Source organism: Ursus maritimus, unplaced genomic scaffold, assembly GCF_017311325.1.
Source record: "Ursus maritimus isolate PB19 unplaced genomic scaffold, ASM1731132v1 scaffold_4, whole genome shotgun sequence".
Classification (NCBI taxonomy): Eukaryota; Metazoa; Chordata; class Mammalia; order Carnivora; family Ursidae; genus Ursus; species Ursus maritimus.
This window is the reverse complement of record NW_024426552.1, coordinates 57,063,127-57,075,785: the sequence shown is the minus strand read 5'-3', so window position 1 is coordinate 57,075,785 and position 12,659 is coordinate 57,063,127. Positions and strand designations below refer to the sequence as shown.

The 12,659-nt window shown below is 38.1% G+C and overlaps 1 protein-coding gene across 2 annotated transcripts in view; it reads left to right on the top strand.

The window, feature by feature from the left end:
- The window catches only part of SPICE1 (spindle and centriole associated protein 1), a 70,246-nt gene extending 59,429 nt beyond the window's left edge, over nucleotides 1-10,817 (top strand). For both annotated transcript variants that reach the window (XM_008706582.2, XM_008706581.2), the window contains exons 14-18: nucleotides 2,574-3,064; nucleotides 5,390-5,573; nucleotides 7,912-8,014; nucleotides 9,004-9,091; nucleotides 10,306-10,817. In XM_008706582.2, the coding sequence (XP_008704804.1) occupies nucleotides 2,574-3,064; nucleotides 5,390-5,573; nucleotides 7,912-8,014; nucleotides 9,004-9,091; nucleotides 10,306-10,359 (920 nt within the window). In that variant the 3' untranslated portion in view covers nucleotides 10,360-10,817. The remainder of the gene's footprint in view (nucleotides 1-2,573; nucleotides 3,065-5,389; nucleotides 5,574-7,911; nucleotides 8,015-9,003; nucleotides 9,092-10,305) is intronic.
- Nucleotides 10,818-12,659: the final 1,842 nt, after the last annotated feature.

Genomic DNA, 12,659 nt, shown 5'->3' with positions numbered 1-12,659 from the left:
GCCTGATGTGGGGCTTGATCCCAGAACGCTGGGATCACACCCTGAGCCAAAAGCAGACGCTTAACGACTGCGGCACCCAGGTGCCCCTATATTTTTAGTTTCTAAGGAAGAACATTTCTTGGTGTTTGATTGTCTTGTTTTCTTTGATGCTTATTACAAATGCATTATCTTGGGGCACCTGGGTGGCTCAGTTGGTTAAGAAGCTGCCTTTGGCTCAGGTCATAATCTCAGGGCCTTGGATTGAGTCCCGAATTGGGCTTCCTGCTCAGCAGGGAGTCTGCTTCTTCTTCTCCCTCTGTGCTCTCTCTCTTTCTCTGTCAAATAAATAAAATTTAAAAACAAAAACACAAAAGCAAAACACATGCATTATCTTCCAGAAACTCTCTTCTGAGTATACCCATTAGAATTTTATTACATTATCTTCTGTATCTGAATTTTCCTTCTCTTCTTCTTAGTTTTTTGTTCTGTTTTCCTATCCTGGTTTTTCTCTTGTGTGCTGTTGGTTTTCCTTGTATGTCTGGTGATCCTTTATTGCCCATCATAGTTAAGAATAAATGACTAGACTGAATGTTATAGGTGGTTGGCGTAGGTTTTCTCTTCTGGGGTGTAGGTCGATCTGGTCTGTTTTCCCGATAGGCTTTCCCTTCAGCGGTTGCTTTGTATATATGGACATGCTCTGTTAACTGTAGGCTTCCTTTTAGGGTAAGTAGGATACCGCTGTTTCACTGGGGCTACCACATTTGCTCTCCCCAATGCTATTTTTTTTTTTTGCTTTTGAAGATGAGTGGGACAAGTAGTGAGCACAGCTTGACCAACATAACTATAAAGCAGATGAACTTTCAAATTATTCTCCAATTTTCAGCCTACCTCTCACTTTCTCCCGCTGTACAGTCATCTTTGAGCTAGCAGCCTTTTTAGGGTTCTCCCAGAAAGACTGGTTTTTACCTGTAGCTTCCTTATAACATATACATGTTCTGAACTGCGGCTTCTGCTCAATGTCTTCTTTCATACATTTCCCATCCACTTTTAGTCTTCCAGAAATGTGTTGAAATATGTCCTTTGCTAATGACTCTCTTCCTAGACCATAATCTTTACTCACGTGGGTTTATTTTTTTTTTTATTCCCTTGTTGTCAGTGAAAGGAGGTGAGTCTGTAGTCTTGAACTAGGAGCATCTGTTTCCCCAGTTCTCTCCCTGTTAGGTCATTTCATCTAAACTACTCCTGCTTAGGGCTTTGGTGGCCTCCAGGTTAGTAACTCCAGTGTACTTTTCTTCTGTCTTTGTGTTTTTAGGTCTTACAGTAGTATTATATATGGTTAACCACTCCCTTTTGGTTTCCTTCATACCACATTCTTGTAATATTTCTCTAACCGTTGTGGCTGCTCCATTTCAGTCTGCTCTGCTAGCTTCCCCTCTTTATGCAGCTCTACAGGTTGACTTCCTCATGTGTCGGTGTTGGTTTCTTTTCTCACTCCATTCTTTTTCTCTAGATAATCTTAATCATTCTCATTGCTCCCGATACTGTCTATATGCCAGCGACTTCCATTTTTTTATCTTTGCCTAGGTGACTCTCTTGAGTGTCTGTCCCATGAGTCCATCCGCTTGGAGGGATATTTGGATAAATCATCAGGCACTTAAACTTATCCTGTTCAAAATGGAATTCTTGATAGCTTATCTTCCCCCAAATCTGTTCTTATCCTCTCCATCTCTGTAAATTGTATCACTACCCACTCAGTTGTGCATGCCATCTTGATCTGTGTGTTTCCTTTACTCCCCGCTTCCAGTTCATCATTCTTAGTTCTGTTGCCAAAATAGTTCTCAAATTTACCAGATTCTCTCCATCTCTATAGCCAACATATCTTCATTGGAGCTATCATCATCTTTCTCCTAGACTGCCACAATGGCTTACTGGTCTCCCTACTTCCATTCCTAGATTTTCCAATTAACACAGCATTTAAGAAAGATAAATTGAGTCATTGCCAAACCTTCTCCATGTTTCATTGCTCTTGGATTAAATTATAAAATTCCCAACATGGCTTAAAAAGTTCTGTAGGAAATAGTTTCTGTACACCTCTCCAATCTTATATTTTTCCAGTTCTCCCTTGTTGCTGTGTTACATTAAATTGGCCTCATTTCTTTGCTTTTTCCTATTTTGGGGAGTTCACATATGTTGTTCTTTCTGCCTATAATGTTCTTTGTGCTGCTTTCTGCCACATACGTAATCATTTTTAAATTTTACTTCTTCAGAGATGCCTTTCCTGACTATCTTCAGTTTACAGTAGGTATTTATACTCCCTCAACCCCCAGGATTCCCAGATATGAGTTAATACATGTACTAAAATGTGAACTTGGCAGACTTTCTTACAAGGATACTGATAAAGCCTTAAGGAATATAAAAGTCTTTGTATTTGATTGTTTGAGGTGGCATATTCCCTGCTAAAATAATTTAGGCATTCAGAAGCCAGACCCTTCTATTGAATACATTTCTAACTACCATGATGAGTAATGAGATGATTGTAGTGCCAGTCTGTGGCTAAATGATGCATGTTTATTCTATTTTAATTTTATCTACAGTATTAAGGAGGACTGTTCAAACTCGTCCTGCTCCACGAATTCCTCCAACTGTGGAAATAATTGAGAAGGAACAAAACTGGGAAAAGAAGATCTTACCTAGTGACACAGACCATCAGAATTCAAGTGAAGAGAGTCGTCTCTTCACTCAGAGGTGGAGGGTGTCTCACATGGGGGAAGATCTGGAGAACAAAGCCCAGGCTCCTTTTGTGAACCTGTCACAGCCCTTCTGTAGTTCCCACTCAAATGCTCAGCAGGCCAGAATCCCTGAGTTCTCAGAAGAGCTCCCGGTACTGGGAGATGGGCAGCAGCTTAGAACAAATGAGGCATTAATACAAAGAAAGGACATCATGGCACGAATTGCTGAGTTGACACTGCAAAATTCAGCTATCAAGGCACATCTGAATAATATTATTGGGCCAGGAGGAGAGCAAGGGGATGGAGTTCGGGAATTAAACAAACAAGAGACAAGTCATGCGAGTGACCTGACTGCAGTGAGTACCAGTTCAGGGTTGACTGGGGACATTTAGGAATTTAAATACTTTGCTGGAGTACGGTGATCCTGGATATCTTTGAGGCCGCTACTAGAAGGCCTATACTTTGTCATGTCCTCATCACAAAATAAGAAAAGTTATTTATCAGTTTATTTAACACATACAGTAAAAGAGGACAGCATAAAATAGAAAACGAGGAAAATGAATGAGGAAAATTGGACAAAGGTCAAATGTGTATAGGAAAGCTGAAATTAAGCTGCAGATGAACTTATAAATATAAAATGCAGAATTAGTATGAGTTGAAAGCCTGCCACACAACTACATTTTAATTGAAAGCATTTTTACTCTTACAGGGGCTCATACAAGAGAATTATGTGTAGCCGGCCCTCAACTCATGAGGAGTTAATTTTTTAGGACACAGAATGCATTTTCGTATAGAAAGGATGTTTCAAAGGATTATTGAACTCAGACTTTAACGTATGTCTTACTCATCTGCAGATCTTGCTATAATGCAATTTCTGATTGAGCAGTTCTGAGATAGCACCTGTGTGTTTTTGGCAAGTTCCCAGATGGTGCCGGACCAAGGATTATACTTTGAATAGCAAAAGTCCGCTTATTATAGTGCAGGAATTTTATAAGTTAAATAAACTGTAGGCTCACCTGGTAACTTAAATCTTCATTTTCTTGTTCGTGGGGAGAAAAGGGACTCTAAATTCCAACTGGTGGTGTTTTTCACACGTTCTCATGCTGGTCCTGGTGATGGGAGAGACTTCCTTTTACCCCTTCGTGAGCCAGAGTGGCTCCTGTCAGGGTTCTGATAGGGGACAGAATAGTGTTTTAGCAGGGGGAAGGAGCTGGGCAGCTTTATGGGTTAGGGGTTCTGGAGGTGATGGCTTCTATAAAGGCCTTTACCAATGGTAGATCGAGGGCTTCCATGAGGAAGTTTAGGAAGGGGTGGGGGATAAGGGCCACCTCTGTCAGCACAGGCTCACGGGAAATAAGGGCAGTATGAGTGTGGAGTCACAGAGTAACAGAAGGGACTGGTAATCTTCTACCAGGAAGAAGTGTAAGGAGTGGGCAGCCGCCATCGGTATAGATGTATGTAAGAACAGATTGCCTTAATTTTGAGTCATTGGAGGCATTTCTGTGTTTGCAGAGTTTTGACAATTATTCGAAACAGGTAACTAACTCTTGGTTTTAAGAAGGCAACAGAGTTAAAAATTGAGCTTGCCTGCTTTTCTAATTAGTATATAGATCAGGCTAGTGAGGACAATCTATTATTATCCTCACCGCCCTCTTTGTCATAATCCGAGTTTCAAAGTGATCTTTAAACTGCTTTGCTTATCTCTCTCTCTCTCTCTCTCTCTTTTTTTTTTTTACTAATGGGTGTAAGTTACAAATTAGTGATTTTTTTTTTTTTAAGATTTTATTTATTTATTTTGACAGACAGCCAGCGAGAGAGGGAACACAAGCAGGGGGAGTGGGAGAGGAAGTAGCAGGCTCATAGCAGAGGAGCCTGATGTGGGGCTCGATCCCATAACGCCGGGATCACGCCCTGAGCCGAAGGCAGACGCTTAACCGCTGTGCCACCCAGCCGCCCCACAAATTAGTGATTTCTATTAGGAAATTTTTTTTTCCAAAGGGACATATTTAACTAAATGAAGTGATCAGGAATGACACATATATTCCTCTCAGGAATTTTCACATTAAACTTACGTTATATTCCTTGGGTGGCTTTTTTATTCTACCTCTCGTATTCCTTTCCAGTCACAACTTTTCTCAAATTAGATATCTGAGGCCAAATGTGGCTTGGGGTGGCTGACCCCTGGTCCAGAAGAGTGATAATATTACTAGAAATCTTTGCCAAATAACTCCTGGTACGTGTATGACGATTGGGATGATAGAAGCATCTCTCAAGTAGAGCAGATCCGCTTTACTGTATCGTGATTCAAACGCAGATCAATCATTAATAGACCTGTTACTTAGAAGTCAGTCACTAGCAGTACTGTCTTTGCTCACGGGATCTTTTGTGTATCTCAACAAACATGAGGAAATGCAGGGAAGCTTTGCCCCACAGACATTCTCCGTGGACAAAGGGACTAGAGGGCTTATGTGGCACCAGTATCAGAAGGATTAGTATCCCTTTCCTTTAGCCCCATTTTATTCAATTAACTGACTTTTATTCTTTGCTTACTGTTCAAGTTTACATATAATAAGTGCTGTGAATAATAGCTGGCTCTTAGTGGAAGAGTTATTTTTACAAAAAGTCAAAATTGTTTGGATTGTTTTTAATGTGGAATTTGTGCTTTTTTTTTTTTTTTAAAGACTTTTCCAGCAGCACAACCTCTAACACCAAGTAGCATGGAGGAACGCATTGCAGAATTGAATCGGCAGAGTATGGAGGCTCGTGGAAAACTCTTGCAGTTAATAGAGCAGCAGAAACTTATTGGACTGAATCTTTCCTCTCCACCAGTATCACCCATTCCATCACCTCTCAGAGCATGGACTGGTTGGTCACAAATTCATGATTTAAAAGCCAGACACATGAGAGTTTTCACTTCCTTGATTTTGCGAGTATACATTGAGCTGAAAGAAATCTCAAAGCATGTATTTTAGGGCCTTCAATTTTACATAGAAGGAAACAGACCTAAGTCACAGAATAAGTGAGAGAAATAAGACTAGAAGCCCGGTCTCCTGGTAGAAAGCTATTCCATGGTGCCTGCAGTTAATCTTTGGTGTCTAAGTTCTTAAGTTGCCCGATGTGTAAATAGGATTCATCATAGGGTATGATTCACTTAGGACCTATGCAGTGGCTAAGTATAAAACATGAGCATCAAAATGATAATTTAGCATTTCATCAGCAACAAATTACAAGTTATTTTGTTAAAACCAGTTAAAACATTTTCATTTGTAAATTAATCTTCCCATTCTGTTATTTTATTTAGGAATGTGATAAACTAGAGGGGATTCTGAATAATAGAATAGTAACTGAGAAATTAGTTGTCATAATATTTACATACAAAAAGGTATTGATGAAATGAAGTAGATTTTAAGTTGTTCTTTGGCAAAAAATTGAATTACTACGACCCTCAAGGCATAGAGCTGTATGAAGGCTATAGTGAGACTAATTTTGGCCCAGTGTAAAAGAAGGTTCTAATTGTGAGGGATAGAAAATAATTATATCAGTAAGTAGTATGTTCCCTGAGGTGCTCAAGTGTTGGTGTTTTAGAGGGATTCATCCGTCCTGAGGCTGTCCTAAGGTATCTGCCAATAAGACTTAAAAAAATCTTTTTTAGTCCAGTATAATTAACATACAGTGTTATATTAGTTTCAGGTGTACAATATAATGATCCAATAATTCTGTACATTACTCAGTGCTTAGTGTGCTCTTAGTCTCCTTCACCTGTTTCACCCATCCTCCCACCCACCTCCCTTTTGCCAATAAGACTTTTTCTCTCAGTTACAAATCATTTCTTTTTTGAAATTTCAGACCTAGAAAGCAGACTCTTGAAAATTACTGGAAAATGACAAATAATGCATTTCCCCCGGGCACTTTCTCTTTGCATATTCTAGGCTTCTTCAAGTGACAGCTTAGTTTGCTGTTCTTCATAGTCGCGAAGCATAGAGGCAACTTCTGATTAAATCACTTGATACATTTGAGCATCTACTACCTGCCACCCTGTTCTGGGCCCTAGGGAAACTGCTTCGAACAGGACAAAGCCCTGTCCAACGTTATGAGATAATATTAGCTGGCACTAAGTGCAATGAAGAAGAATAAAGCAAATTACTCTTAAGAATAATTTTGTAATTACATTAGACATCTGTTTCAGTTGTTCTTTAAGGTTAAAAGTACTTCATTTCTATTATCTTATTTAGTCCTCAACACACCCTGAGCGTAGACAGAGCTGATGTTACAGCTTTTTGATACATAAGTAAACTGAGGGAAAAGAGTTAAGTGACTTGTCTGAAGTTCTAAAGCAAAGTGGTAAATTTGCAAACCTTGTTCTTTTCATTCCAGTGGTTATATCTCCAAGATATTCTTTTTTGGTGTTATCTCCAAGGTACTCCTTTTTACAAGTAGAATTCTTGGTTTCACGGGTACTTTTGTGTGCTATGATGATAAAGATGTAAATAATCATATGCCATGTGAAACCTGTTTTGTTTTGTAGGGTAATGGAAGAATATGTTATACAATTAAATATGGTTTCATTACCCACTAAAACCCTGGAAATCACTGGTTTTAAGTAGTGATTCCTAGGAGCCTCTGTAAAACTGCCTAGGTTAGACATTAAGTCTTTCATTAGTAGATAGTAAATATTTGTTAATTGATAATCTGCTTGTGAAATATGGAAAATGAACACAGTTGTACTTGCCATTGGCCATATGAGCTCTTCAGCCAACTTTCCCCTCCTAAGTTAGTGCCTTTGGGAATCTAATAATGTGATAGATTTAGAGGATTTAAAGTTTTATTGAATGACTTCAGAAATTTTCCTTTTTCTTTTTAATTTTTTTTGAGAATTTTAGATAAGCTGTTTTTGACAAAAATCTTAAGATTTTTAGGGCTAGCTCTTAATTTCTGTTTTTCACTTCCAGATCTGACATGATACCACTTGTCTGAAGATTCTGGCTTTCTATGAACTGGCATGCTACTGAATTGACACTAGTAACTAAAGTTTCTTGTCTCACAGTTCATTTTGAAAAAAATCCTTCAAGGGTATCTGTGGGCACATAATGAAAATATAGAAAGAACCTCCAAATTTATAATGTGAAATTTGCAGTAAGATAGAAATCAAGTTAAAATTTTATTTTAATGAAAGATGAAATTAATATTTATTTTTATATTTTAGAAGGAGGAAAGAGGACAATTGAAGTTTCTATTCCAGGAGCTGAAGCCCCAGAAAGCTCAAAATGCAGTACTGTCTCTCCTACCAGTGGGATAAATACAAGAAGGTAAGATTACCATGTGAAGAGTTATTTTAAAAAATCGCGAATGTGGTGTTTCATTCTCTTTGTGAAAAAAGAAAGTGCATAGTATCTGACTTAGGCTCAGACAGACTCACTCCTGTAGAGAAAATAAAACAATTAGAGAGGAGAATTTCTGGGAAAAAGAAGAGGAGTGAGGAACAGGCCTTAAGTAGAACAGTGTGGGTTGGCTGTTGACAACAAAAGTAGGATAATAGCACGTATATAGAGTGCTTTATAGGTTATAAAATTAGGAGATAACATATGACAGGGTGGGTAAATTGACGAGTAGTATTTTTTTCCTTTACAATAAATGAAACAAGTGCATTGAGCTAATTGGGTGGTTTGCCTAGATGGGTCACATGGTTGGTAAAGGGTGGCACTGAGGACGGACCTGGCTCTTCTGTCTCCGCTCTCTGTGCTTACTGCGACACTGTGCTGCTGTCAGGGCTCTTTTCCACTGCTTGGCCTTTCCCCCGCCCCTGTGTGTGCATTTTTCTCCTTAATGTTAAAAATATTACAGCATGATACTGTAATGGTGGATATTGTCATTATACACTTGTCAGAACCCATAGAATGGATAACAAAAGGGTGAAACCCTGCCGTGGGCTATTAATTTAATTAATAATGCATCAATATTATCTCATCTGTTGTGATAAATGTAGCAACCTGATGCAAAGTGTTAATAATAGGGGAAACTATGTGGAGGAGGTGGGGGCTATATTGGCACTCTCTGTACTTTACACTTAGTCTTTTTGTAAACCTAAAACTACTCTAAAAAAGGAAGTCTATAAATTAAAAAAAAACAACAACTTAAGTTGGTAAAAACATGTTACAAATAACTTACCTAATTTGAACCTAGCTCAGGCATTCTTTTTCAAGCTCTTGCCAGTACTGAGATTTGTCAGTCTTATATGATTTTTGAAGGTTAATGATGATAGACTACTCTCCCACTCTCTTTTATTTCTCATAAATAGGTCTTCAGGGGCTACTAGTAATTCTTGTTCTCCATTAAACGCCACCTCAGGAAGTGGGAGATTCACACCTGTTAATCCAAGAGCAAAGGTATGTGATAAAATGTAATTGTGAAATGTGTGTAGGGGTCAGGAGAGTGGGGGAGAGTTGGCTGATTTAGTGATTTCCATTCTTAATTATTCTTGTTATCCTACAGGTGACATAAAATTCTCAGAAGAAAAGAATTCCTAATTCACCTTTACTAGAAAAAACCATTAAACCATATAGTTTCTTTTGTGTTCTGGGGAAGCTAAGGAATAAGATAAAATTCAATAGGATTTCAGCATAGACTGGAAATTACTGGTTTCAGGCAAAGCATTCCAGTAATGTGGCGGGACATACAGGTGTGCCTTGAAGTAGTAGATATACCGAGATAGAGGTTCCCTCAGTGCTTGTTGTGGCTCTGTGGGACTTGGGATATCCAGAGCCCTGGGGCCACTTTCCTTGTCACTCTACCCTAGTATGCTGTATCTGAGTGTGCCACTGGTTAGAGAAGTTGTGGTTAATCAATGCCATATTCTTCATGTGTTCTGATTTGCTGTGGATTAGACTAAATAATGAGTGCTTCAGTAAATATTGAATATTTATAGCACAGATTAATTTGACAGTCTCAGATATCCCAGTTGTCTAGCACTAGAATATTTGTCCTTTGCTGTTTCTTATATCCTAAAGAAGTCTTTTTTAATAAAGATTTATTTATTTATTTATTTGAGAGAGTGCGTGCACACATGCATGAGTGGGGTAGGGGCAGAGGGAGAGGAAAGAGAACCTCAAGCAGACTCCCTGCTGAGTGCGGAGCCCAACATGGGGCTCGATCCCACAACCCTGAGATCATGACCTGAGCCAAAATCAAGAGTCAGACACTTAACCGACTGAGCAACCCAGGCGCCCCTAAAAAAGTTTTAGACTGTTTTATATAATTTGCCCTAAGTTTCTGGAATTTAGTAACAAATTTAATTTATTAAGATCAAATAACTTTGTGATTTTAAGAAGTTGTACCTATAATTTGTATAAAATACTGGATTTATCCTTTATTTAAAAATTAGGTTTCCTCAATCAGGGGATTGTTGACCAGGGAATCAGTTATTTGGGCTCTATTAGAGAATAAAAATTGCCAGTAGCAATTTAATTTTCAGTATCATTTGATGACATAGGATACCTTTGATTCTATGTACTTGGTCTAAATAATTATTAACCTTGAATGGGCTCATGTTTCTGATCCATCTTGCATCTTTCTAAATCCATCTTGCATCTTTGTCCAACAGATTGAGAAACAGAATGAAGAAGGCTGGTTTGCTCTTTCTACCCACGTGTCATAAGTGAAGTTAGTTGTACAGAATTTGTTTTCAGTAGTATGTTCTTGAGCTTCCACTGCCCTTTCCCTGCTCCTGCTTTCAAGTTTTCATGTCCTTTTAGGTAAAACCTACAAAGATCTTGTGACTTAGTACTTATGGACCAAAGAATAAAGCAATGATTTAAATCTTGGATCTTTTCAAATAAATTTGAAAAACTAACCTATGTACAACCTCCTGTGAACAAAATTTTGGTTATAGGGAAATTGAAGTTTTATATTCTTATAATTTCGTAAGTATTATAAGGTTTTGCTGAGTAACACATTTTTACCTTTAACATCTTTATTCAGGTTTTTTTTTTTTTTTTGGTCTAGCGTATCTTAAATGATGTATTTCTTTAATTTTTTTCCTGAAGAACTAAGTTGCTTTGCATATAACTTACAATAAAATGGCTCTGGGTGATTAAAGTGTGGCTTTCAGAAAAATTTAGCACTCCCTTTGATTTCTTTTTGGGAGGGAAGTTACTGTTGTTCATGGCTTTTTCCGTCAACTGGAATGTTCGGCTTTAAAAAGTAGGTATAGGAGCATTTGTTTATATTTGTTTATGTGGATTGTGGTTGTATATATTATAAAATTCTTATATAGTCTTTAAATGTGAAAATGTCATCAGTAATGATAATGTACATCAAATAAATAATGATCATAGAGCTCATGTCTAAATGCAGCAACATTAATTTATTGGTATATTTAGTGTTTGAAACAGAAATGAGTACAAAAGGTTGCTATCAACTTTCCCAGCCCTGAATCTACTTTGCATTCAGGGTTGTTTTCTTCAAAATACCTGTTGGGCTCTCAGTCACTGGCTATTATTTTAAACTTGCTTTTTAAATTATCTCTGTCCTTTCACTGTGGGACGGGAATTCTCAACCTGGTGTAGTGGCAGTAGGGCAGGCGAAACACATTGAAACTACTTGGGGAACTTTCTCAGACAATACTGTCCCTCCTCCTGGAGTTATTTCTATTCAGTGCCATGCGCAGCTTTCATTTGGGCCTCTTCATTTTGGTGGCAAAAATACAATTTTTCTCTGGTATCACTGATTTTATTTACGTGAAGTCATCTGTATTCATTTGCTTTATTACAGATTCTTCCATCTGTATTGTACTTTTTTGAAACTTGGTATTTAGTAAATACTATCCCTGTCTGGAATATAAAACCATTTTAATACCATTCCTAATACTGAAATGTTGAGTTTTCTGCTTGGTGTGTGGATGTGTTCTTTTTTTTTAATTTTTGAAGTTTTTATTTAAATTCCAGTTAGTTAACATACAATGTAATATTAGTTTCACGTGTATAATATAGTGATTCAACACTTCCATACATCACCCTGTGTTCATCACAAGTGCCCTCCTCAATGCCCATCACCCATTTCACCCATCCCCCTACCCACCTCCCTGCTGGTAACCATCAGTTTGTTCTCTATAGTTAACAGTCTGTTTCTTGGTTTTCCTCTCTCTCTCTCTCTCTTTCTTTTTTCCCTTTGCTCTTTTGTTTCTTAAATTCCACATATGAGTGAGAGCATAAGGTATTTATCTTTCTCTGACTGACAGACTTCTCTCAGCATACTATTCTCTAGTTCCATCCACATTGTTGCAGATGGTAAGATTTCATGTGAATGTATTCTTTGGACTTACATTTTTCTTTTTCTTTTTTTTTTTAATCTTTAAAATTTTATTTATTTATTTATTTTATTAACATATAATGTATTATTTGTTTCAGGGGTACAGGTCTGTGATTCATCAGTCTTACACAATTCATGGCACTCACCATAGCACATACCCTCCCCAATTGGACTTACATTTTTCTTAATGTTCTTCAGCTGGTTGGCTGTTTACTTTTTTCCCTTATATTCCTTTAAACTTCAAAAGCCATGATTCTCAACTTTGGGAGCATTGAAAAAAGACCAAACTGACTACCTGGGGAGTGAGCCCTTAGCATGACATACGTACACACACACACACACACACACACACACACACACAAACTTATTTATTTATTTATTTATCAGAGAGAGAGTGTGTGCGTGTGTGAGAGCACAAGCAGGGGGCGGGTAGGCAGGGGGAGAAGCAGGCTCCCAGCTGAGCAGGGAGCCTGATAAGGGACTCAATCCCAGGACCCTGAGATCATGACCTGAGCTGAAAGCAGATGCTTAACTGACTGAGCTACGTGGGCATCCCTTGGCATGACATTTTTAAAAACTGCTTAAGGTGATTTAATGTGCAGCTAGATTTGAGAACCAGTGCTTACTGGCAACCTGTAAAACTGACAT